A 25,648-nucleotide genomic window follows, 5' to 3' on the forward strand; every position below is an offset into this window, starting at 1 on the left:
ATATGTGCTCCCATCGTTGCGATATCAGAATGGTTGGTTCTATGTTTCGGATTCCATGAAATGGCTTTTTATCCAGCAGATATGATTTATAGTTTATATCCTTGTATCTTTATTCTACACAGTATCATGCGCGGTATATAAACAACATGCATTAATACTCCTCTTGTTTGCATCTTTCTCTCATGAGTGTCAAATTGCACGAGTTTTAATTAATTATTGCCAAATAATACCCAGGAAATAAAATCCAGACACTGGAAGTTTCATTTACGAATAGAGAATGATTTTTGTCGAAACTATGCGCATTGAATGCGAGGTATGCCTTATTAGATCTATACAAAGACAGTACCATCTTCAAAGCAAAACTTTATAATTGTAAAATAAAATGAACTGACCTATGAATGTATGTATGTATGTATGTATGTATGTATGTATATATGTATGTATGTATGTGTGTGTGTGTATGCATGTATGTATGTATGTATGTATGTATGTATGTATGTATGTATGTATGTATGTATGTATGTATGCATGCATGGATGTACTTTTCTCTATATTAAAGTTGATTTGTCGGCTGCTGTTCATATATAATGCCTTGTATGAAATCAACGTATCACTATTACTATTAAACGACCAACGATGGATATGTAACAACTAACTATATTTGATGATGTTCGTTATGTAAAAAGGTGTCAACGACAAAGCGACAACCTTTACATGATCTAAGACGTATAAAAGAACGGCAAATCCCCAGACAAACAACGAGCTACATAGGGATCAGAGATCAAACCCTTAACGAGAAATATACAAACGCAAATTAATTATTGCCGCAATAAACTGAACGTAAAAAAACAGTTTACGCCAAAACATACTCTACGAAGTTTAATATGAAAATGTGCCATATCGAAATACAAATTTAAGGAAGCTTTATGAAATTATAATAACTTTGCAACATTTTTAACTACCCGTCAGGGAAAAAAGACTGTATCTATGCATGAGTGTACTTGTCTGTATATAATGGTAGATATGTCGGCTGCTGTGCATATATAATGCCTTGTATACAATCAACGTGTCACTGAAAGCCTGCTTTAAATGTGAAACCTTACTAAAACGAGCAACTATGGATATGTGACAGCTAACCATACTTGATGATGTTCGTTCTGGAATCATGTATCAAACCCTGCATAGCCTATATATATATATAATACCATCAACGACATGAAAGCCTTCAAATGATTTCAGACGGAGAAAAGAACACAAAATCCCCAGACAAACACTGAACACATATGTATGACAAGTATCCATGCTACATATGAATCAGAGATAGAAACCTTAACAGGAATTATAAAAACCCGAGTTAACTATTGCGGTAATAGTCTGAACGTAAGAAACAGTTTAAGACAAACTTGCTTGACGAAGTTTAATGTAAATATATACGATGAAGAAATACAGTAAAGTTCAATCAAATACAAATTTAGGAAGCATTATGAAATTATAAGTTCTGTCGTATAATAACTTGACAACAGTTTAAAATACCCATCAATTATAAACAGACTGCGTTAACAAGCGCAACGTCCAAGAGATCCGTTTCATAATTCAGATTCAAGGCAACACAGAAGTGTGCCTCCAAATGATTGGTATCCCTTAGCACATGTCATTAAAACTGTCGAATTGAATGTGTTTGTTTTCCTTTCCATCCCATTTTTATATCTTAGATTGCCATGTTCAAAACATACACGAAGAAATACTGAAATAAATATGAATGAAACAACGTCAAGACATTCCGAAAGGAAAACATATTTCCATTTCCCAGCAATTGTTATATTTGCAATAATCTACAGGTACTCAATGCAATCATCATGATTACGACTGTATCTTATTCGTCCTTAGTTTTAAGTATTGGTTTCAAAGTTTCATTTGATATGTTGATATCGTTTATGTCGGGCATTCTAACGAATGACGTGTGTATCTTAAAATGCATAATTACATGGCGTTAGTATTATCTTCGTTAACGTCTTTAATATGAACAGTCCATTTGTTTAACTTTTACTTTATATAATAATTCTAGTCTTCAAGTAGTGGTTATTTGTGTTTTCTGTTCAAACGGTCAGGCTATTAAGTACGCTTAACATAATATTCCAAGTATACTTGACATGAAGATTATAAAATCTCCAGTAATAAATTATATGTCCGTTAATGCCCCCAAAATGAAGTTCGACTAGTTTAAACCTACATCAAAGTTTGAACGATATTTCTTTTAAACAATATTTATTAAAGAAAATATCGTCCCGTTGCTATGGTGGTAAAGATTTTTACTTGGATCCGAGTCATGGAAATGGTTAATATCCATGGGAAATACCTCCTCTTCCCGATGTTTTACACGTTCTTTACTAAATGGTTAGTAAGGGACCTGGCCTTGTTTAGATCGTAAATTATTCTGCAAATGAATTTTATGAGAACATTACTCTCCCACTCGTGCTGTCATTATATGATATTGTGTATATAAAGGTAGTCATGTACGAAATTACTCTTTCCTTATATTGTCATCAGTATTAGTTTGATCAATTTTAGTGGTCCCAGGTTTGATTTGAGAGGATTAATTTATCTGAATTATTCACTGGAATTGCAATGTGCCATTTGAGCCTAGGACTTAACCAATGTTTTAGATTTATTTTGAACGTTTTCATTCATGCCATTAAAATGCGTGAGCACTAATTTTACGTCAACGCTGCGTCATATTATTCACAATAACCATATTCCAAATTGGAATTAATTCAGAATTCCGCTTGACTTCATTCCGATTACTCTATAGTGTGCACTTGCATTATAAGCATTAGGACTATTTGAGATTCATTCTGAATAGTGTAAGTTCATTTTAATGTCTAAATTTGCATTCAAGATAAATAAGTTATTTCTTGAATATGTTCTCTTACGTTCTTTTTTTCAAATTTAGTTTAGGCCCATAAAGTAGTAACAAATTGTACATTGTATTTATTTCTTAATATAATATCGTAATGTCTATGTGACTAGCCGCTAATTTAGCGATGATACAGATATGCCACGGATAAAAATAAAGACGCATAATGCTTCGTTACTGCTAAGGTGCTGGGAGGGTTTTATATCAATGCACAATTCAAATAAGATATTTTGCGGCTGATTCACGCACTATACTATCGAACATCATTTGCATTATGAGAGTTAGGATCCTTTGTTTGATAAAAGAAAAAAATATAGTTACATTGTTGGCATTTAGAGTACAGTGTTGCTTTTTCTCGGTATGACAGTAAAGGTGCAGGTGTCACATATTCCAAGCATTTGCTATGAAGAAACAATTTTCGCTTCTAATGGGTTTGTAATTGAGCACTGAAATGATTTTATTTTTTGTGATCGGTTGGATGAGATTTCCTCGTCTGTGAATTGTGTAGAATCATCTTTAAATATCACTTGACAGTAAAAGTAATCAGATATACTACACCAACAGCTGGTTTATGTTATACATTCACCAGGCTTTAAGTTCCATGGGAAATATACCCTCAGGGCAGCCTTTACTCCCCTTCCAAGCTGGATTGATGTCTTGTATTTAAGAAATAGTATATAACGCCTTCTGTAGTTATTCTTCAATAACAAATAACATTACAGTATCATCAGTCTTAATGGGATCAATTTAGTTTTCCCGGTTTTAATTTGAGAGGATTTATTTACTTGAAATATTTACTGTAATTACAATGTGCTCTTTGATTGTATGACTAAAGCAATGTTTTAGATTTATTTTGAACGCATTCATGGACGTTTTGGATTATGCCATTTAAATATGGCAGCACTATTATTAAGTCAACATTATATCAGATTGTTGGCACATAAACACATTCTAAATTGGAATTATTTCGGCATTCCGCTCGAATTCATTCGGAGTACCTATATAGTGTTGTACTTCCGATATAGCTTCTTATGACTATTTGAGATTAATTCAGAACAGAGTAATTTTTTTTTAAAGTTTAAATTTGCATTTAAGATAAGTAAGTTATTTCTTGAATTTGTTCTTGTTTGCTCTTTGTGTTTTTAGTTTAAGGCCATAAAGTAACAAACTGTACATTGTATGGATTGTTTCATATGGTTTCGTAAGGTCTATGCGACCAGTTTCTAATTTAACGAAGCTACAGATATGCCACTGATAAGAAAAGACGCAAGATACTTCGTTACTGCTAAGGTATGGGTGGTAGTTAAGTCAGTGCAAACTTAAAATAATGTATTTTCTGGCTGATTCATCAGCCATATTTTCTAAGATGATCTGCATTGTGGGAGTTAGGATCCGTTGTTTGATAAAAGAAAAAAAATACAGTTGCATTGTGGACATTAAGGCTTATGTGTTGCTTTGTTTCGGTACGACAATTCAGGTGCTGTTGTGATGTACACTGGTCATTTGCTTTTGAAGAATTAATTTTCACTTCCAATGGATTTCTGAACGAGTACTGAAGTATTATTCTTTTCTCGAATCGGTTGGTTGAAGATTTGACCATTGGATTTGGTAAAGGAAACTAAGATTTAGTGTTGGGTGAACTGCGTAGAATATTACGACAATTTTGTTCATTTTCAAAGAATCACAAAATTTTATTTCAAACAAAATATTCTTTATTGCATACATTTGCTTTTTTGATCATTTTGATACTGATAGGAACCCGAAGCATTATAAAATTATAAAAGAATGCATTTACCAGTGCAAAGTCCAAGAGATCCGCTCCATGATCCAGACTCAAGACAACGCAGAAGTGTCTCTCCAGATGGTTGGTATCCCTTATCACATGTCATAAAAACTGTCGAATTGAATGTCTTGCTCTTCCCCTCAATCCCATTTTCATATCTTAGATTGCCATTAGATGGTGTCTTAAGATCGATGCAACGTATTGCTGAAACAGTTTTACGGAAATATTCAATAAAATGAACTCTATGCCACGAATATTATATTCCCATGTGTTCTATGTGATACATGGTGGAGACATTGGCAATGGTGCACATAATGTTCAAAATATACAGGAAGAAATACCGAAGTAAATATTAATATGAAACAACGTGAAGAGATTCCGAAGTTAAAGAAAAATTACCATTTCCCAGCAATTGTGATGTTTCCAATAATTTACAGGTATTAATTGCAATTATTATGATAAGGGTCGTATCCAAGTCCCATTTAATTTTAAGTATTGGTTCCAAAGGTTCAGTTGATATGTTGATATCGTTTTTCTCGGGCATTCTAACGAAATTATCTGAGAAGAACTTAAAAGCTATTGAAATAAATCAATACTCAGAGGATTCGAAACGAAACACAAAATGGGCCATTTGCGTTTTCAATGTTATTGTTTTATTTTTTATTTTAAATTTGCTTATTTAAGAAACGTGTGTGGGGGTTGGTGGTATGATAAATACTACCACATACACAAAAATAAAAACAAATATTTGTGAGACCATTATTCAAAGACTGAATAAAGTTTTCAAATAGTAAAACTATCATTTTCAAGAATGTGACTTAACACATTTACAAAATGTATATAATAAGCCATAAAGGTTATTGTTTTGCTAATTTAAATTATTTTGGATCTGTAGTCATTAATTCTTTCCATCACTCCAACACTCAATTATGCAACTGAACAAAACATATGGCCGGTTGTACCAGCAACTCTACATTTTACAATTGCACATTCAATTTAGCATAGATAACTGAAAGGGTCTTGTTAATTATTAGCGCTGATGAAAAAGATGTAACAAGTTATTCCTGTTTATGATACACTGAATTTCAAAATGAATGTTATCTTTTTATAAGAAAAGAAATTTGCTGACACCACGAGTAACCATTGCCTAAGATGTAAAGTACGAAGTTGTCGAATAAACGTAACTGCGGCAGTAGTTACATTTCATTTGACGTTAGATCGCTGAACGGGTCTTCACAAGCATTAACGCTGTTGAGAATGATATAAAATGTTATTCCTGTATACAACTGATTTAATTGTTATCTTTACATTAGTAAGCAATAGCATCATCTGTTTCTTATTTCCATGTTGTTCATTGATAAAATGCAATGTCATTTCAGGTTTGATTGGAAATTTAATCTAGCACATTTGTTTGTTTCGTATCAGTTCTTATTATATAAGGTCATGGTTATCTGACGTAGCAGATGGGATTAATATTGAACAAGACTGTTGTAAATAAACTAGATCTGTTGAATCCATCCGTAGGCATTGCCCAGCATGTAAACTATGAAGTTTCTGAATAAACGTAACTGTGACAGTAGTCAGTATGTTCGTGTCATTCTGTACAGGCGATGTGAAGCGGCGAATGAAAGGAAAGTACGCGCAACTTAAATTGGAATGTATTGCTGATGGAATATATGGATTTGAAAAAAGAAAGAACGAAATTAGAATTATAAGTATTAAATGATCATGGTTGGGTATTTATCGATGTGTAAATTTTATGTAATCACTCACAAAGTTAACATTTGTGAGTGATGATGTAACATTTACACATCGATAAACACTCAACCATGATAATTTGATCAAATAATAGCTGAGTGCATGATGAATATAGTTGTTAGTTGTCACTGAGATGACAATTATTAACTTTGAGATATGGGTATTGCATTTACAGACGTAGAAGAAAGGGCATGATTATTTGGTATGCACATTTAATCTGTATTATGTCTTGACTTTCGTCCATGTCTTCGGTTATGTATTTTTAATATGCATTGTGTTAATCAATTTTATCCATATTTGAGTTTAGGAGTTTTTGACTACCGGACTAATGTAGTATCTGGACGCATTGTATTATATAGCTAACAGTTGCATGTGATTGCAGATTATATATTAAGATTATTACTTGGAAGTAAACACGTTTACTTCGATCCGATTCAATGACATGGCTAATATTCATGGGAAATATTAGCTCTTCCTGATTTTTTTTACACGTTCTTTACTAATGTTTTGTAAGATATCTGATCTTGTTTAAAACATAAAGTATTCTGCAAATGAATTGATGGGGAAAATGACTTTCCACCTGTTGCTGTTATTATATTTTATTTTGCATAGAAAGGTAATCATTGACAAAGTTACTCATTCCGTGTTTTAAGGGTTTTAATTCCATGATAAATATACTCTCGGGGCAGTCTTTACTCCCATTCCAAGCTGTATTGGTGTCTTGTATTTACTAAATAGTAAAGAATGCCTTCTGCGGTTAATCTTCAGTCACAAATAACATTATATAGTGGCAGAGATAAAACCACACGATTGAAATTATCAGAGCTGCAAATGGCTTCATTTCAATTTACAAATCTGGACAAATTTTACTTTTCGAGACCTGAAACTTGTGAAACGTGGTTTCAGCGCTTTGAACGCTTTCGTCAAGCGTCTGGACCTAGTGAAAAAGAGGAAGAAATTTAAGTGAATACCTTGATTTATACCATGGGAAGTGAGGCTGATTACATTTTGTCTTCCTTTAACCTGACAAACGAAGATCAAAATAAGTGAAGCCCGTTACTGACAGATTCGTGTGATATTTCATTCCAAAGAGGAATGCAATTTTTAAAAGGGCAAAATTTAATCAAAGAAAACAGGAAGAGGGAGACAACATTGCGCAGTTTTGTTGCAGCTATATATGTGTTAGCTAATAGATGTAGTTTCGGAACACTACATGATGAAATGATCAAAGATCGACTTGTACTTTGTCTGCGAGATTCAAAACTGTCGTAAAAATTGCAGTTAGATGCTAATCTAACTCTGGAGTCTGCCGTTAGTCAAGCCCGACAATATGAGGCTGTGAAAAAGCAACGAACAAACTATACGAGCATGTGGAGAACGAATGACTGAAATGGATGCAGTAAAATCGTCTTCACTTAAATATGGGAAACATAAACATAGAATCATAAATGTTCAACAAAATAATGTCAGCAGAAAATGATGCATCAGATGTGGAAAGAAAAATAATCATTCTGAAGACCAATGTCCAGCAAAAGAAGCAGAATTCCACAAGTGTAAGAAAAGAGGACACTATGAAAATGCTGTCTGTCAAAATCAGCAGTTCGCACAAAAAAATCGAGAGCGGAACCTGGATTTCTAGCGGCAATTAGTACAAAGAAGGGTCAGTCGTGGATAACGCGTGTGAGATTGAACAACACTTCACTTTTATTCAAGATTAATAGTGCAGCTGATGTGACTGTAAATCCTGAGAGGGATTAACGAAAAATCGGAGACCAAAAACTATCAAGGTCTGATCGAAAACTGTATGGACCTGGAAACTCTGAACTTAAAGTGCTGGGAAAATTTACATGTGGACTGGAATCAAACAATGCGTTCAGTGTACAAAACATATTTGTTGTAAAGCGACTGAATCATGCACTCTTGGGCAGGCCCGCGATTCAGGCACTCAAGATTATTAAACAGGTAAATATATCCATAGTAAATGCTTCAGATAAAAGCTCACAAAATGCAAACAATGTTCACGATAAGTCCATAAATTTAGATAGGGATTATCGCGAGAAATATCTAAATTTGTTTAAAGATCTAGGGAAAATAAAATGGGTATATAACATAACTTTGGACAAAAATGCCAAACCTTATGCCCTATCTACCCCAAGAAAAGTTCCTATCCCTTTATTGAATAAAGTTCAAGAGGAGGTGGATAGAAAGGAAAAAATGGATGTTATTTCAAAAGTAGATGAGCCCATGAATGGTGCGCGGCAATGGTTGTCGTTCCGAAACCAAACGGTACGGTAAGAATTTGCGTTGATCTACCTAACCTGAATGAATAGGTTAAAAGAGAGAACCACCCACTACCATCAGTTGATGATTCCCTTGCAAAACTAGCAGGTGCAAAGTTTTTCACCAAACTTGATGCAAACTCAGGCTTTTGGTAGATAAACCTGTCAGAAGATTCACGCCGCCTTACAACTTTCATTACTCCTTTTGGTAGGTTTTATTTGAATCACCTTCCATTCGGAATCAGTTCCGCGCCTGAATTTTGTTTAGAAAAAGATATCAGAAACTCTGGAGCGACATGACGGAACACTCTGTCACATGGACGATGTTCTTGTTTTTGGTAAAAGGCAAAAACAGCATGACGAAAGACTTGAAATGGTCTTGAAATCAATTCAAAGGGCCGGCGTCACTTTGAATGCTGAAAAGTGTGAATTTTCGAGACGATCCTTTAGGTTTCTTGGGCAAGTTGTTGACGAAAATGGTTGCCGACCTGATCCGGACTAAGTAAAAGCTACAACTGAAATGAAAACACCGAATGGCCTAATAGGAGAAACTTAATTCCTATGCCTACTACAGATACTATAATAGTGACTGTATCAAACCCTGATACATAGACTGTCTAAGATGAAAGCAAAGCAGTGCCAACCAGTGAAAGCGGATATTTCACGCCTTCGGCAAGATAGTCAAAACCACCTGAGAGACTAAACTTCTAAACGTGAAGCTGATGTAGCTTGTTTAGAAATGTGGTCAACAGATCATGTTTCGTTTAAATGTAAACTTCTAAGTAAGGGAGATATAGTGTAAGCCTTAATTTAATTAGCTTTGAAATATCACATGACAGTAAAAGTAATCCGATATTCCACACCAACAGCTGGGTTATGTTATACAGTCAGTAGGCTTTAAGTTCCATGGTAAATATACCCTCAGGGCAGTCTTTACTCCCCTTCCAATCTGGATTGATGTCTTGTGTTTAATAAATAACATAGAACGCCTTCTGCAGTTATTCTTCAATAACACATAAGATTGCAGTATCATCAGTCTTGATGGGATTAATTTAGTTTTCCCGGTTTTAATTTGAGAGGATTTATTTACTTGAAATATTTACTGTGATTACAATGTGCTCTTTGATTGTATGACTAAAGCAATGTTTTAGATTTATTTTGAAGACATTCAAGGACGTTCTGGATTATGCCATTTAAATATGGCAACACTATTATTAAATCAACATTATATCAGATTGTTTGCAGATAAACACATTCTAAATTGGAATTAATTCGGAATTCCGCTAGAATTCATTCGGAGTACCTATATAGTGTTGTACTTCCGCTATAGCTATTATGACTATTTGAGATTAATTCAGAATAGAGTAAGTTCTTTTTAAAGTGTAAATTTGCATTTAAGATAAGTAAGTTATTTCTTGAATTTGTTCTTGATTGCTCTTTGTGTTATTTAGTTTAAGCCCATAAAGTAGTAACAAAATGTACATTGTATGGATTGTTTTATATGGCTTCGTAATGTCTGCGACCAATTTCTAATTTAACGATGAAACAAAAATGTCACCGATAAGAGCATACGCAAGATACTTCGTTACTGCTAAGGTATGGGATGGTAGTTAAGTCAGTGCAAAATTAAAATAATGCATTTTCTGGCTGATTGATCAACCATATTTTCTAACATGTCCTGCACTGGGGGAGTTAGGATTCATTGTTTGATAAAAGAAAAAAAAATACAGTTGCTTTGTGGGCATTAAGGTTGATGTGTTGTTTGTTTCGGTACGACAATAAAGGTGCTGGTGTGATGTAAGCTAGGCATTTTCTTTCGAAGAATTAATGTTCTCTTCTAATGGATTTCTAAACGAGTACTGAAGTATTATTCTTTTCTCGAATCGGTTGGGTGACAATTGAACCATTGGATTTGGAAAAGGAAACTAAGCTTTAATGTTTGGTGAACTGCGTAGAATATTACGACAATTTTGTTCATTTTCAAAGAATTACAAATATTTTATTTCAAACAAAATATTCTTTATTCTATACATTTGCTTTTTGGAACATTTTGATACTGATAGGAACCCGAAGCATTATGAAATTATAAAACGACTGCATTTACCAGTGCAACGTCCAAGAGATCCGTTCCATAATCCAGACTCAAGGCAACGCAGAAGTGTGTCTCCAGATGATTGGTATCCCTTAGCACATATCATCAAAACTGTCGAATTGAATGCCTTTCTCCTCCCCTCAATCCCATTTTCATATCTTAGATTGCCATTAGTTGGTGTCACAAGATCCATGCACTGTATTGCTGAAATTGTGTTACGGAAACATTCAATAAAATGAACTCTATGCCACGAATAATATATTCCTATGTGTTCTATATGATACATGTTGGAGACATTGACAATGGTGCACATAATGTTCAAAATATACACGAATAAATACTGAAGTAAATATAAATATGAAACAACGGGAAGACATTCCGAATGGAAAGAAAAATTACCGTTTCCCAGCAATTGTGATGTTTTCAATAATTTACAGGTATTAATTGCAATTATTATAATCAGGGTCGTATCCTAGTCCTATTTAATTTTAAGTATTGGTTCCAAAGGTTCAGTTGATATTTTGATATCGTTTTTCTCGGGCATTCTAACGACATACGTGTGGTCTGAAAATTCATAATTCCATGACGTAAGTAGCACCTTCTTTAACGTCTGTAATATGAACAATTCATTTGTTTAGCTTTCACGTTATAAAATAATTCTAGTCTTCAAGTGGTGGGTATTCATGTTTTAAGTTCAAACGGTCAGACTATTAAGTACGTTGAAAATAATATTCCAATCATATCCGACTTCGAAGATTATAAAATGTCCTGTAATAGATTATATATACGTTAATGCCCTCAAAATAAAGTCCGACTAGTTTAAACTTACATCCAAATTTTAACGACATTACGTTTAAAAATTATTTATTAAAGAAAATATCGTCCCGTTGTTACGGTGGTAAATATTTTTAGTCAAGGAAATGGGTAATATCCATGGGAGATACCTGCTCTTCCTGATGTTTTACACGTCCTTTACTAAATGTTTAGTAAGGGAGCTGACCTTGTTTAGGACGTAAAATATTATGTAAATGAATTTTATGGGTACATTACTCTGCCCCTCTTGTTGTCATTATATGTTATTTTGTATATAAAGGAAGTCATAAACAAAGTTACTCATTCCATATCGTCCTTCATTATTAGTGGGATCATTTTTATTTGTCCCAGGTTTGATTTGAGAGAATTAATTTATTTGAATTATTCACTGGAATTACAATGTGTTCTTTGAGTTTAGGACTAAACCAATATTTTAGAATTATTTTGAACGTTTTCAAGGACGTTTTGGATTATATCATTGAAATACATGAGCATATTTTTACGGCAACACTAAGTCATATTATTCACATACAAACACATTCCAAATTGGAATTAATTCAGAATTCCGCTTTAATTTATTCCGATTACTCTATAGTGTTGCACTTGCACTATAAGCATTAGGACTATTTGAGATCAATTCTAAATAGTTTAAGTTCTTTCTAATGTCTAAATGTGCATTCAAGTTAAATAAGTTATTTGTTGAATTTGTTCTTTTACGTTCTTTTTATTGTTTTGTTTAGGCTCATAATGTAGTAAAAAATTGTACATTGTATCTATTTATCAATATAAATACGTAATGGCTATGTGACTAGCCGCTAATTGAGCGATGATACAGATATGCCACTGATACAAATAAAGACGTTAAATGCTTCGTTACTGCTAAGGTATTGGGAGGGAGTTATGTCAGTGCACAATTTAAATAAGGTATTTTGTGGCTGATTCACGCACTATACTATCTAACATCATTTGCATTGTGAGAGTTAGAATCCTTTGTTTGATAACAGAAAAAATATAGTTGCATAGTGGGCATTTAGGGTACAGTGTTGCTTTTTCTCGGTATGACAGTAAAGGTGCAGGTGTCACGTATTCCATGCATTTGCTATGAAGGAATATTATTCGCCGATAATGGATTTGTAATCGAGTACTGAAGTGTTATATTTTTTTTGGATCGGTTGAATGAGGATTGGACCTTTGTATTTGGAAAACGAAACTAAGAATTCGTGGTTGGTGAACTGTGTGGAATCACGTTAATATTGCACATTTTCAAAATATTATTCATATTTTATTTCAAACACTGTATTCGTTTTCCAAATTGTTTGTGTGGAATATTTTGATATTGGTAGAAATCCGATTGCCTTGCTAGGTTTTATATCATATTTCGTCTTAAAGGCTCTGATAGTTATTTTATTCTTGCGCAGGAAAGATGTGTCAAAGCGCTACTTTGAAGTCTTTTTCTGACTTATAAATGAATGAATGTCTACCAAATTAATATTGGCCTCATTTGCACATTGTAGCATTCCCTTAATGATTGCTATAATTGTACCTTAGGGTATGTTGCACAGCTATGAAGTCTCGTTCATACTAGTTACGAGAATTACACTTCAAGGAAAGGAAAGCAATCAAAATCGTTCAAAATATATATATCTATCCATACAAAAATGGTACAGTATTTCCAGAAAGTGGCAATTGCAATCTAAGTCAACAAGAGGAGTGCACAATATTATTCATATTAAGATTATTATTTCTTGTCTTAGCATCCGGATCTCAGTTTGTGCTCATTTTCTAATTTTTTAATTTCTGTGGATTTATTTATTCAAATTATTATATCTATTCTTTTCTGTATACATATTTTCTTAACATGCCTTAAACATTCCTCTACTAACTGGGGTATTGAATTTCGTTGCACAAGGGTAAGTTCACAACTTCCTAGCGATAGATATCGTACCTCCAATTAACAATACTTCCAATTTGTTTACAAATGAAACGGATTTTCTGCAATACGACTGATCTGAAACTTTTACCCATCAATAAATTCTGGGACTATCTTCGGTTTTTATACTGTTTGCAGTATAAATAAACATTGCAGACCCATCATTGTGATACTACTGTTTCATCTTTTAACATTTTTATTCAGAAAATAATATTATATATTATACCCTTTTATACTTTTTAAAATATTCTTTGATTGAAATGCACAGTTTACAATTTGGCGTTCGTCTGCTACATAGTCACGTGATTCTGAACAGGCTGTATTATGGGGCGATGTGAAGCGCAGAATGAATGGAAAGTACACGCAACTTAAATTGGAATACATTGCTGATGGAATAAGTGGATTTGAAAAAAGAAAGAACGAAGTTGGAATTATAAGTATTAAATGATCATGGTTGCGTATTTTACGATGTGTAAATTTTATGTAATCACTCAAAAAATTAACATTTGTGAGTGATGATGTAACATTTACACATCGATAAATACCCAACCATTATCATTTGATCATATAATAGCTGAGTGCATGATGAATATAGTTGTTAGCTGTCACTGAGATGACAATTATTAACTTTGAGACATGGGTATTGCATTTACAGACGCGCAAGAAAGGGCATGATTACATGGTATGCATATTTAACCTATAGTATGTCTTGTTGTCCGTCCATGTCTTCGGTTATGTATTTTTAATTTGCATTGTGTTAATCAATTTTATTCATATTTGAGTTTAGTAGTTTCGACTACCTGACTGATGTCGTTTCTGGACGCATTATATTATATAGCTAACAGTTGTATGTGATTGCAGATTATATATTAAGATTATTACTGGAGGTAAACATGTTTACTTCGAACCCAGTCAAGGACATAGTTAATATTCGTGGGAAATACCCGCTCTTCCTGATTTTTTTACATGTTCTTTACTAAATGTTTAGTAAGATACCTGACCATTTTTTAAAACATAAAGTATTCTGCAAATGAATTGATGGGGAAAATGACTTTCCACCTGTTGCTGTTATTAGATATTATTTTGCATAGAAAGGTAATCGTTGAAAAAGTTACTCATTCCGTGTTTTAAGGGTATTAGTGCCTTGGGAAATATACTCTCGGGGCAGTCTTTACTCCCCTTCCAAGCTGTATTGGTGTCTTGTATTTAATAAATATTATCTAATGCCTTCTGCAGTTATTCTTCAAAAACAAATAACATTATATGGTGGCAGCGGTAGAAACACAGGATTGAAACTTCAGAGTTGCAAATGGCTTTGCTTCAATTTACAAACCCGGACAAATTTTGCTTTTCGAGACCTGAAACTTGTGAAGAGTGGTTTCAGCGCCTTGAACGCTTTCGTCAAGCGTCTGGACGAAGTGAAAAAGAGGAAGAAATTCAAGTGAATACCTTGATTTATTCCATGGAAAGTGAGGATGATTACACTTTGTCTTCGTTCAACCTGACAAAGGAAGATCAAAATAAGTGGAAGCCCGCTATTGATAGATTCGTGTGATATTTCATTCCAAAGAGGAACGTAATTTTTGAAAGGGCAAAATGTAATCAAAGAAAACAGGAAGAGGGAGAAACATTGGTCAGTTTTGTTACAGCTATCTACGTGTTAGAAGATAGATGTAATGTCGGGACACTACATGATGAAATGATCGATAGTTTGTCTGCGAGATTCAAAACTGTCGTAAAAATTGCATTTCGATGCTAATCTAACTCTAAAGTCTGCTGTTAGTCAGGCTGGACAGTATGAGGCTGTGACAAAACAGCGAACAAACTATACGAGCATGTGGAGAACGAATGACTGAAATGGATGCAGTAAAATCGTCTTCACTTAAATATGGGAAACATAAACATAGAATCGTAAATGTTCAACAAAATAATGTCAGCAGAAAATGATGCATCAGATGTGGAAAGAAAGTTAATCATTCTCAAGACCAATGTCCAGCAAAAGAAGCTGAATTCCACAAGTGCAAGAAAAGAGGACACTATGAAAATGCTGTCTGTCAAAATCAGCAGTTCGCACAAAACATCGAGAGCGGAATCTGGATTTCTAGGGTCAGTCGTGGATAACGTGTGAGATTGAACAACACTTCACTTGTATTCAAAATTAATAGTGCAGCTGATGTGACTGTAAATCCTGAGAGGGATTAACGAAAATTAGGAGACCAAAAACTATCAAGGTCTGATCGAAAACTGTATGGACCTGGAAACTCTGAACTTAAAGTGCTGGGAAAATTTACATGTGGACTGGAATCAAACAATGCGTTCAGTGTACAAAACATATTTGTTGTAAAGCGACTGAATCATGCACTCTTGGGCAGGCCCGCGATTCAGGCACTCAAGATTATTAAACAGGTAAATATATCCATAGTAAATGCTTCAGATGAAAGCTCACAAAATGCAAACAAAGTTCACGATAAATCAATAAATTTAGATAGGGATTATCGCGAGAAATATCTAAATTTGTTTAATGATCTAGGGAAAATAAAATGGGTATATAACATAACTTTGGACAAAAATGCCAAACCTTATGCCCTATCTACCCCAAGAAAAGTTCCTATCCCTTTATTGAATAAAGTTCAAGAGGAGGTGGATAGAAAGGAAAAAATGGATGTTATTTCAAAAGTAGATGAGCCCACTGAATTTTGCGCGGCATAGCAATCGCATCTGAAACTTCCTTGAGTATTTATCCATTTTCCGCTGTTGTTACAAAAGCTGTTTCCACCTATGCATTCATCTAAGTCTGGAAGAGCAAATATAAATGCAGCTTCATTTTCTGTCTTCAAACTATATTTTCTGTCTTATATCTTGAGAGTGCTGTATACTTGTAAAGTATAAGTGGTAATTAATGTTATCCGTAGAAATTAATATATTTTTGCATTTGGTGAATAAAGCTGCTAAGTTGCTTATTTGCACTTTGACCCGTATGTTCAAGACTTAATCTATGTCAGGATCGTCATATGAGTAGGTCTTGCTGGACATCGTGTCCCAAAATACCACACATTTCTATCTTTGTGGCAATATTAACATATGCTTTAGTACAAAGATATCATCATGAAGTGCTGGTCATGCGAATTTGTACTTTCTAATGACCACACATAAACATATTCCAAACTCGAATTGATTCATAATTCCGTTTGAATTATTTCGGATCACTCTATAGTGTTGCACTTACACAAATGTGATGTTTGCAATAATCTACAGGTAATAATTTAATCAGTATGATTAGGGTCGTATCCTAGTCCTATTTAATTTTAGGCATTGGTTCCAAAACGTTGATCTGATATGTTATACCCTTTTCGTCGGTTATTCTAACGACGTACGTGTGTATCTGAAAATGCATAATTTACATGGTTTTAGTATTACCTTCGTTAACGTCTGTAATATAAACTATCCATTTGTTTAACTGTGACGTTAGAATATAATTCAAGTCTTCAAATCATACAACTTCGAAGATTATAAAATGTCCATTTATAGATTATATATCCGTTAATGTCATCAAAATGAAGTCCTACTACTGTAAACTTATATCAAAGATTTAACATTTTGTTGAACCAATTTTTATTATAGAAAATATCGTCCATTTATTATGACCTTATTAGAAGAAAACAACTAACCAAAATTAAAATAAAACAACAAATTTAGTAAAATGTAAAACATAATTTAATTTTCTAAGTGATGAAATGGAGAATTGAAGAGGAACTTCCAGTATTGTGAGCAAAATCCAAAGTAATCATGAAACTTCTATCGCACGTCCAAAAGAATGATCGTTCCGAATACGTTCCAAGTCTTGCAAATGCTGATGTAATAAGCATTTCAACTTAATAATGTTTACTTTCTTTATTATTGTTAGCATGTTTATGATGTGCAATTTTATGGAGTTTTCTTTTGTAATCGTATACGGTTTTATGTATTATCTAAAAATGATCCCAAATTATTGTTTAGGTCAAACAGTTATATCAGCACTTTGCAATTCCAATACAGATCGCGATTCATCTCAAATTACATACAGCATGACATTACATATTTCTGCAGATTGAAAACAAAATAAGAACATTAATAGGGATAGAAGGGAATAATTGTTCACTTGTACCACATTATATATTCCTCACGATTTTGTCACGAAACTTATTCGCAAAAGCTTCCCACCAATGGAAAATTAACATAAACTGTAACCAAGATCATTATCGAGCCTGAGTTTAGAAATGCAGTCCGTCTGAGCAACCTATTGAAAGTATCACTATATTAAAATATAATCTTCGATCATGGGCAAAATGTAGCTATGCCATATGTTGCTTAGACGTGATCATTAAATCAACTTGATTGGATAAAAATGAAACACTCTATATCGTGCTATGCATATTTTATTTGTAATTTTTTGTCGTCTTTCATCCTTGATTAGATCTTGTGATCCAAGATCAAGTCAATGGTGTACATTGCAAGTGATAATTTTCATAAACAGCATTCTGTATAGCAAATATTTCTCTATGAGTAAAAATTATATTTTCAGATAATTATTAATTGTACAAGTGCTTACTTTACTTTAATGTCACGGTACAGTATTTCCAGAAAGTGGCAATTGCGATCTAAGTCAACAAGAGGAGTGCACCATATTATTCATATTAAGATTATTATTTCTTGTCTTAGCATCCGGATCTCAGTTTGTGCTCATTTTTTAATTTTTTAATTTCTGTGGATTTATTTATTCAAATTATTATATCTATTCTTTTCAGTATACATATTTTCTTAACATGCCTTAAACATTCCTTTACTAACTGGGGTATTGAATTTGGTTGCACAAGGGTAAGTTCACAACTTCCTAACGATATATATCGTACCTCCAATTAACAATACTTCCAATTTGTTTACAAATGAAACGGATTTTCTGCAATACGACTGATCTGAAACTTTTACCCATCAATAAATTCTGGGACTATCTTCTGTTTTTATACTGTTTACAGTATAAATAAACATTGCAGACCCATCATTGTGATACTACTGTTTCATCTTTTAACATTTTTATTCAGAAAATGATATTATATATTATACCCTTTTTATACTTTTTAAAATATTCTTTGATTGAAATGCATAGTTTACAATTTGGCGTTCGTCTGCTACATAGTCACGTAAAATGGCCGATTACGGTGATTTTGCAACTTTGTGCTGAGTGTTTTAACAAATAGATGACAAGGAGTTAAGAGAAATAATAGAAGCGATTGAAGCAGATGTAGATCGATCTGACGATAATGTTCTGGATGTTACAAACGCTGAAAATGAAACAGAACAACAGAGACTAAAAATTCTCACACACATCACCCCATGACCTAAGTCACCCTAGCCATACACAAAAAAAAATAATAGCGTGGGAACCGGGCCAGCACATTTTAGGGCCGTTGACGGATATAAACCAATTATCTGAGAAGAACTTAAAAGCTATTGAAATAAATCAAGAATCAGATGATTCGAAACGAAACACAAAATGGGCCATTTGCGTTTTCAATTTTTTTTTAAATTTTAAATTTGCTTTTTAAAGAAACGTGTGTGGGAGTTGATGGTACGTTAAATACTACCACATACACAAAAATAAAAACACATATTTATGGGACCATTATTCAAAGACTGAATAACGTTTATAAATAGTAAAACTATCATTTCCAACAATGTGACTTAACACATTTACAAAATGTATATAATAATCCATAAAGGTGATTGTTTTGGTAATTTAAAATTATTTTGGATGTGTATTCATTAATTCTTTCCATCACTCCAACACTCCACTATGCAACTGAACAAAACATATGACCGGTTGTGAAAGCAACTCTACATTTAACAATTGCACATTCATGTTATTCTTATTTATGAGATACTGAAATTAAAAATGAATGTTATTTTTTTATAAGAAAAGAAATTTGCTGACACCACGGGTAACCGTTGCCTAAGATGTAAAGTACGAAGTTGTCAAATAACCGTAACTGCGACAGTAATTACATTTCATTTGACATTAGATCGCCGATCGGGTCTTCACAAACATTAACACTGTTGAAAATGATATAAAATGTTATTCCTGTATACAATTGATCTAATTGTTATCTTTATGTTAGTAAGGGACAGCATCATCTTTGTCTTCTTTCCATGTTGTTCATTGATAAAATGCAATGTCATTTCAGGTTTGATTGGAAATTTAATCTAGCATACTTGTTTGTTCCGTATCAGCTCTTATTATATAAGGCCATGGTCATCTGACGTAGCAGATGGGACTAATATTGAACAAGACTGTTGTAAATAAACTAAATCTGTTGAAACCATCGGTAGCCATTGCATAAGATGTAAAGTATAAAGTTTCAGAATAAACGTAACGGTGACAGTAGTCAGTTATGTTCGTGTGATTCTGAACAGGCTGTATTATGGGGCGATGTGAAGCGCCGAAAGAATGGAAAGTACACGCAACTTAAATTGGAATACATTGCTGATGGAATAAGTGGATTTGAAGAAAGAAAGAACGAAATTGGAATCATAAGTATTAAATGATCATATAATAGCTGAGTGCATGATGAATATAGTTGTTAGCTGTCACTGAGATGACAATTATTAACTTTGAGACATGGGTATTGCATTTACAGACGTAGATGAAAGGGCATGATTACATGGTATGCACATTTAACCTATAGTATGTCTTGTTGTCCGTCCATGTTTTCGGTTATGTATTTTTAATTTGCATTGTGTTAATCAATTTTATTCATATTTGAGTTTAGTAGTTTCGACTACCTGACTGATGTTAAGATTATTACTCGGAGGTAAACATGTTTACTTCGAACCCAGTCAAGGACATAGTTAATATTCGTGGGAAATACCCGCTCTTCCTGACTTTTTTACATGTTCTTTACTAAATGTTTAGTAAGATACCTGACCATTTTTTAAAACATAAAGTATTCTGCAAATGAATTGATGGGGAAAATGACTTTCCACCTGTTGCTGTTATTAGATATTATTTTGCATAGAAAGGTAATCGTTGAAAAAGTTACTCATTCCGTGTTTTAAGGGTATTAGTGCCTTGGGAAATATACTCTCGGGGCAGTCTTTACTCCCCTTCCAAGCTGTATTGGTGTCTTGTATTTAATAAATATTATCTAATGCCTTCTGCAGTTATTCTTCAAAAACAAATAACATTATATGGTGGCAGCGGTAGAAACACAGGATTGAAACTTCAGAGTTGCAAATGGCTTTGCTTCAATTTACAAACCCGGACAAATTTTGCTTTTCGAGACCTGAAACTTGTGAAGAGTGGTTTCAGCGCCTTGAACGCTTTCGTCAAGCGTCTGGACGAAGTGAAAAAGAGGAAGAAATTCAAGTGAATACCTTGATTTATTCCATGGAAAGTGAGGATGATTACACTTTGTCTTCGTTCAACCTGACAAAGGAAGATCAAAATAAGTGGAAGCCCGCTACTGATAGATTCGTGTGATATTTCATTCCAAAGAGGAACGTAATTTTTGAAAGGGCAAAATGTAATCAAAGAAAACAGGAAGAGGGAGAAACATTGGTCAGTTTTGTTACAGCTATCTACGTGTTAGAAGATAGATGTAATGTCGGGACACTACATGATGAAATGATCAAAGATCGACTTGTAGTTTGTCTGCGAGATTCAAAACTGTCGTAAAAATTGCATTTCGATGCTAATCTAACTCTAAAGTCTGCTGTTAGTCAGGCTGGACAGTATGAGGCTGTGACAAAACAGCGAACAAACTATACGAGCATGTGGAGAACGAATGACTGAAATGGATGCAGTAAAATCGTCTTCACTTAAATATGGGAAACATAAACATAGAATCGTAAATGTTCAACAAAATAATGTCAGCAGAAAATGATGCATCAGATGTGGAAAGAAAGTTAATCATTCTCAAGACCAATGTCCAGCAAAAGAAGCTGAATTCCACAAGTGCAAGAAAAGAGGACACTATGAAAATGCTGTCTGTCAAAATCAGCAGTTCGCACAAAACATCGAGAGCGGAATCTGGATTTCTAGGGTCAGTCGTGGATAACGTGTGAGATTGAACAACACTTCACTTGTATTCAAGATTAATAGTGCAGCTGATGTGACTGTAAATCCTGAGAGGGATTAACGAAAATTAGGAGACCAAAAACTATCAAGGTCTGATCGAAAACTGTATGGACCTGGAAACTCTGAACTTAAAGTGCTGGGAAAATTTACATGTGGACTGGAATCAAACAATGCGTTCAGTGTACAAAACATATTTGTTGTAAAGCGACTGAATCATGCACTCTTAGGCAGGCCCGCGATTCAGGCACTCAAGATTATTAAACAGGTAAATATATCCATAGTAAATGCTTCAGATAAAAGCTCACAAAATGCAAACAAAGTTCACGATAAATCAATAAATTTAGATAGGGATTATCGCGAGAAATATCTAAATTTGTTTAATGATCTAGGGAAAATAAAATGGGTATATAACATAACTTTGGACAAAAATGCCAAACCTTATGCCCTATCTACCCCAAGAAAAGTTCCTATCCCTTTATTGAATAAAGTTCAAGAGGAGGTGGATAGAAAGGAAAAAATGGATGTTATTTCAAAAGTAGATGAGCCCACTGAATGGTGCGCGGCAATGGTTGTCGTTCCGAAACCAAACGGTACGGTAAGAATTTGCGTTGATCTACCTAACCTGAATGAATAGGTTAAAAGAGAGAACCACCCACTACCATCAGTTGATGATTCCCTTGCAAAACTAGCAGGTGCAAAGTTTTTCACCAAACTTGATGCAAACTCAGGCTTTTGGTAGATAAACCTGTCAGAAGATTCACGCCGCCTTACAACTTTCATTAGTCCTTTTGGTAGGTTTTATTTGAATAATCTTTCATTCGGAATCAGTTCTGCTCCTGAATTTTTTTAGAAAAGGATGTCAGAAACTCTGGAGCGACATGACCGTACACTCTGTCACATGGACGATGTTCTTGCTTTTGGTAAAAGGCAAAAACAGCATGACGAAAGTCTAGAAATGGTTATGAAATCATTTCAAAAGGCCGGCGTCACTTTGAATGCTGAAAAGTGTGAATTTTCGAGACGATTCATTAGGTTTCTTGGGCATGTTGTTGACGAAAATGGTTGCCGACCTGATCCGGACAAAGTAAAAGCTAGAACTGATATGGAAACACCGAAAGGTCTAATAGGAGAAATTTAATTCCCATGCCTACTGCATCAAAAGAGACTATAATAGTGACTGTATCAAACCCTGATACATGGACTGACTCTGATGAAAACAAAGCAGTGCCAACCAGTGAAAGCGGACATTTCACGCCTTCGGCAAGATTGTCAAAACCGCCTGAGAGACTAAACTTCTCAACGTGAAGCTTGTTTAGAAATGTGGTCAACAGATCATGTTTCATTTAAATGTAAACTTCTAAAGAAGGGAGATGTAGTGTAAGCCTTGATTTAATTAGCTTTGAAATATCACATGACAGTAAAAGTAATCAGATATTCCACACCAACAGCTGGTTTATGTTATACAGTCAGTAGGCTTTAAGTTCCATGGTAAATATACACTCAGGGTAGTCTTTACTCCCCTTCCAAGCTGTATTGATGTCTTGTATTTAATAAATAGCATAGAACGCCTTCTGCAGTTATTCTTCAATAACACATAAGATTACAGTATCATCAGTCTTCATGGGATCAATTTAGTTTTCCCGGTTTTAATTTGAGAGGATTTATTTACTTGAAATATTTACTGTAATTACAATGTGCTCTTTGATTGTATGACTAAAGCAATGTTTTAGATTTATTTTGAACGCATTCAAGGACGTTTTGGATTATGCCATTTAAATATGGCAACACTAGTATTAAATCAACATTATATCAGATTGTTTGCACATAAACACATTCTAAATTGGAATTAATTCGGAATTCCGTTAGAATTCATTCGGAGTACCTATATAGTGTTGTACTTCCGCTATAGCTATTATGACTATTTGAGATTAACTCATAATAGAGTAAGTTCGTTTTAAAGTTTAAATTTGCATTTAAGATAAGTACGTTATTTCTTGAATTTGTTCTTGATTGCTCTTTTTGTTATTTATTTTAAGCCCATAAAGTAGTAACAAAATGTACATTGTATGGATTGCTTTATATGGCTTCGTAAGGTCGATGCGACCAGTTTCTAATTTAACGATGATACAAATATGCCACTGATAAGAGAAGACGCAAGATACTTCGTTACTGCTAAGGTATGGGATGATAGTTAAGTCAGTGCAAAATTAAAATTATGTATTTTCTGGCTGATTCATCAACCATATTTTCTAACATGATCTGCATTGTGGGGGTTAGGATCCGTTGTTTGGTAAAAGATAAAAATATAGTTGCATTGTGGGCATTAAGGTTTATGTGTTGCTTTGTTTCGGTACGACAATTATGGTGCTGGTGTGATGTATGCTAGACAGTTGCTTTTGAAGAATTAATTTTCGCTTCTAATGGATTTCTGAACGAGTACTGAAGCATTATTCTTTTTTCGAATCGGTTGGGTGACGATTGGACCATTGGATTTGGAAAAGGAAACTGAGATTTAGTGTTGGGTTAACGGTTTAGACTATTACAATTTTGTCCAGTTTCTAAGAATCACAAATATTTTATTTCAAACAAAATATTCTTAATCGGTACATTTGCTTTTTGGATCATTTGGTACTGATAGGAACAAAAAGCATTATGAAATTATAAAACGACTGCATTTACCAGTGCAACGTCCAAGAGATCCGTTCCATAATCCAGACTCAAGGCAACGCAGAAGTGTGTCTCCAGATGATTGGTATCCCTTAGCACATGTCATCAAAACTGTCGAAATGAATGCCTTGCTCTTCCCCTCAATCCCATTTTCATATTTTAGACTGCCATTAGTTGGTGTCACAAGATCCACGCACTGCATTGCTGAAATTGTGTTACGGAAATATTCAATAAAATGAACTCTATGCCACGAATATTATATTCCTATGTGTTCTATATGATAGATGGTGGAGACATTGACAAAGGTGCACATAATGTTCAAAACTGGTGGTTATTCGTGTTTTCTGTTCAAACGGTCAGGCTGTTAAGTACGTTTAAGATAAATATTCCAATCATATCCGACTTCGAAGATTATAAAATGTCCAGTAATAAATTATTTATCCGTTAATGCCCTCAAAACAAAGTCCGACGAGTGTATACTGGCATCAACGTTTTAACAACATTTCGTTTAAAAATATTTATTAAAGAAAATATCGTCCCGTTGTTATGGTAGTAACCATTTTTACTTGGATCAGGATCAAGGAAATCGATAATATCCATGGGAGATACCTGGTCTTCCTGATGTTTTACACGTTCTTTACTACATGTTTAGTAAGGGACCTGACCTTGTTTAGGATGTAAAATATTCTGCAAATGAATTTTATTGGAACATTACTCTCCCCCTCTTGTTGTCATTATATTTTATTTTGTATATAAAGGTAGTCATAAACAAAGTTACTAATTCCTTATCGTCTCATCATTATTAGTGGGATCAATTTTAGTTGTCCCAGTTTTAATTTTAAGTATTTTCTATTTAACTTTTTAATGTAATTGCAATTTGCTACTTGATGTTAGGACTAAACCAATATTTTAGTTTATTTTAAACGTTTTCAAGGACGTTTTGGATTATGCCATTAAAATAATTTTACGTTAACACTATGTCATATTATTCAGACATAAACACATCCCAAATTGGAATTAACTCTTTCGGTGTGCTCTATAGTGTTGCACGTGAACAATAACTATTAAGGTTATTTGAGATTGATTCTGAATAGTGTAAGTTCTTTTTGAAGTTTAAATTTGCATTCAAGTTAAATAAGTTATTTGTTGAATTTGTTCGTTTTCGTTCATTTTATTATTTAGTTTAAGCCCATAATTTAGTAACAAATTGAACATTGTATTTATTTCTTAATATGTCTTCGTAAGGTGTTTGTGACCAGTCTCTAATTTAGCGATGATCCATATATGCCACTGATACAAATG

The 25,648-nt window shown here is 33.7% G+C and overlaps 1 protein-coding gene across 1 annotated transcript in view; it reads right to left on the minus strand.

The window, feature by feature from the left end:
- Nucleotides 1-25,648, minus strand: part of LOC149807700 (E-selectin-like) — a 98,835-nt gene that overhangs the window by 36,191 nt on the left and 36,996 nt on the right. The window contains exons 4-6 of the mRNA XM_089959222.1: nucleotides 24,359-24,550; nucleotides 10,839-11,030; nucleotides 4,710-4,901 (exon numbers count right to left, since the gene is read on the minus strand). Of these exons, the coding sequence (XP_089815348.1) occupies nucleotides 4,710-4,901; nucleotides 10,839-11,030; nucleotides 24,359-24,550 (576 nt within the window). The remainder of the gene's footprint in view (nucleotides 1-4,709; nucleotides 4,902-10,838; nucleotides 11,031-24,358; nucleotides 24,551-25,648) is intronic.

This window comes from Sinohyriopsis cumingii, chromosome 1 (assembly GCF_028554795.1).
Source record: "Sinohyriopsis cumingii isolate HCF-2022 chromosome 1, ASM2855479v2, whole genome shotgun sequence".
NCBI classification, from domain to species: Eukaryota; Metazoa; Mollusca; class Bivalvia; order Unionida; family Unionidae; genus Sinohyriopsis; species Sinohyriopsis cumingii.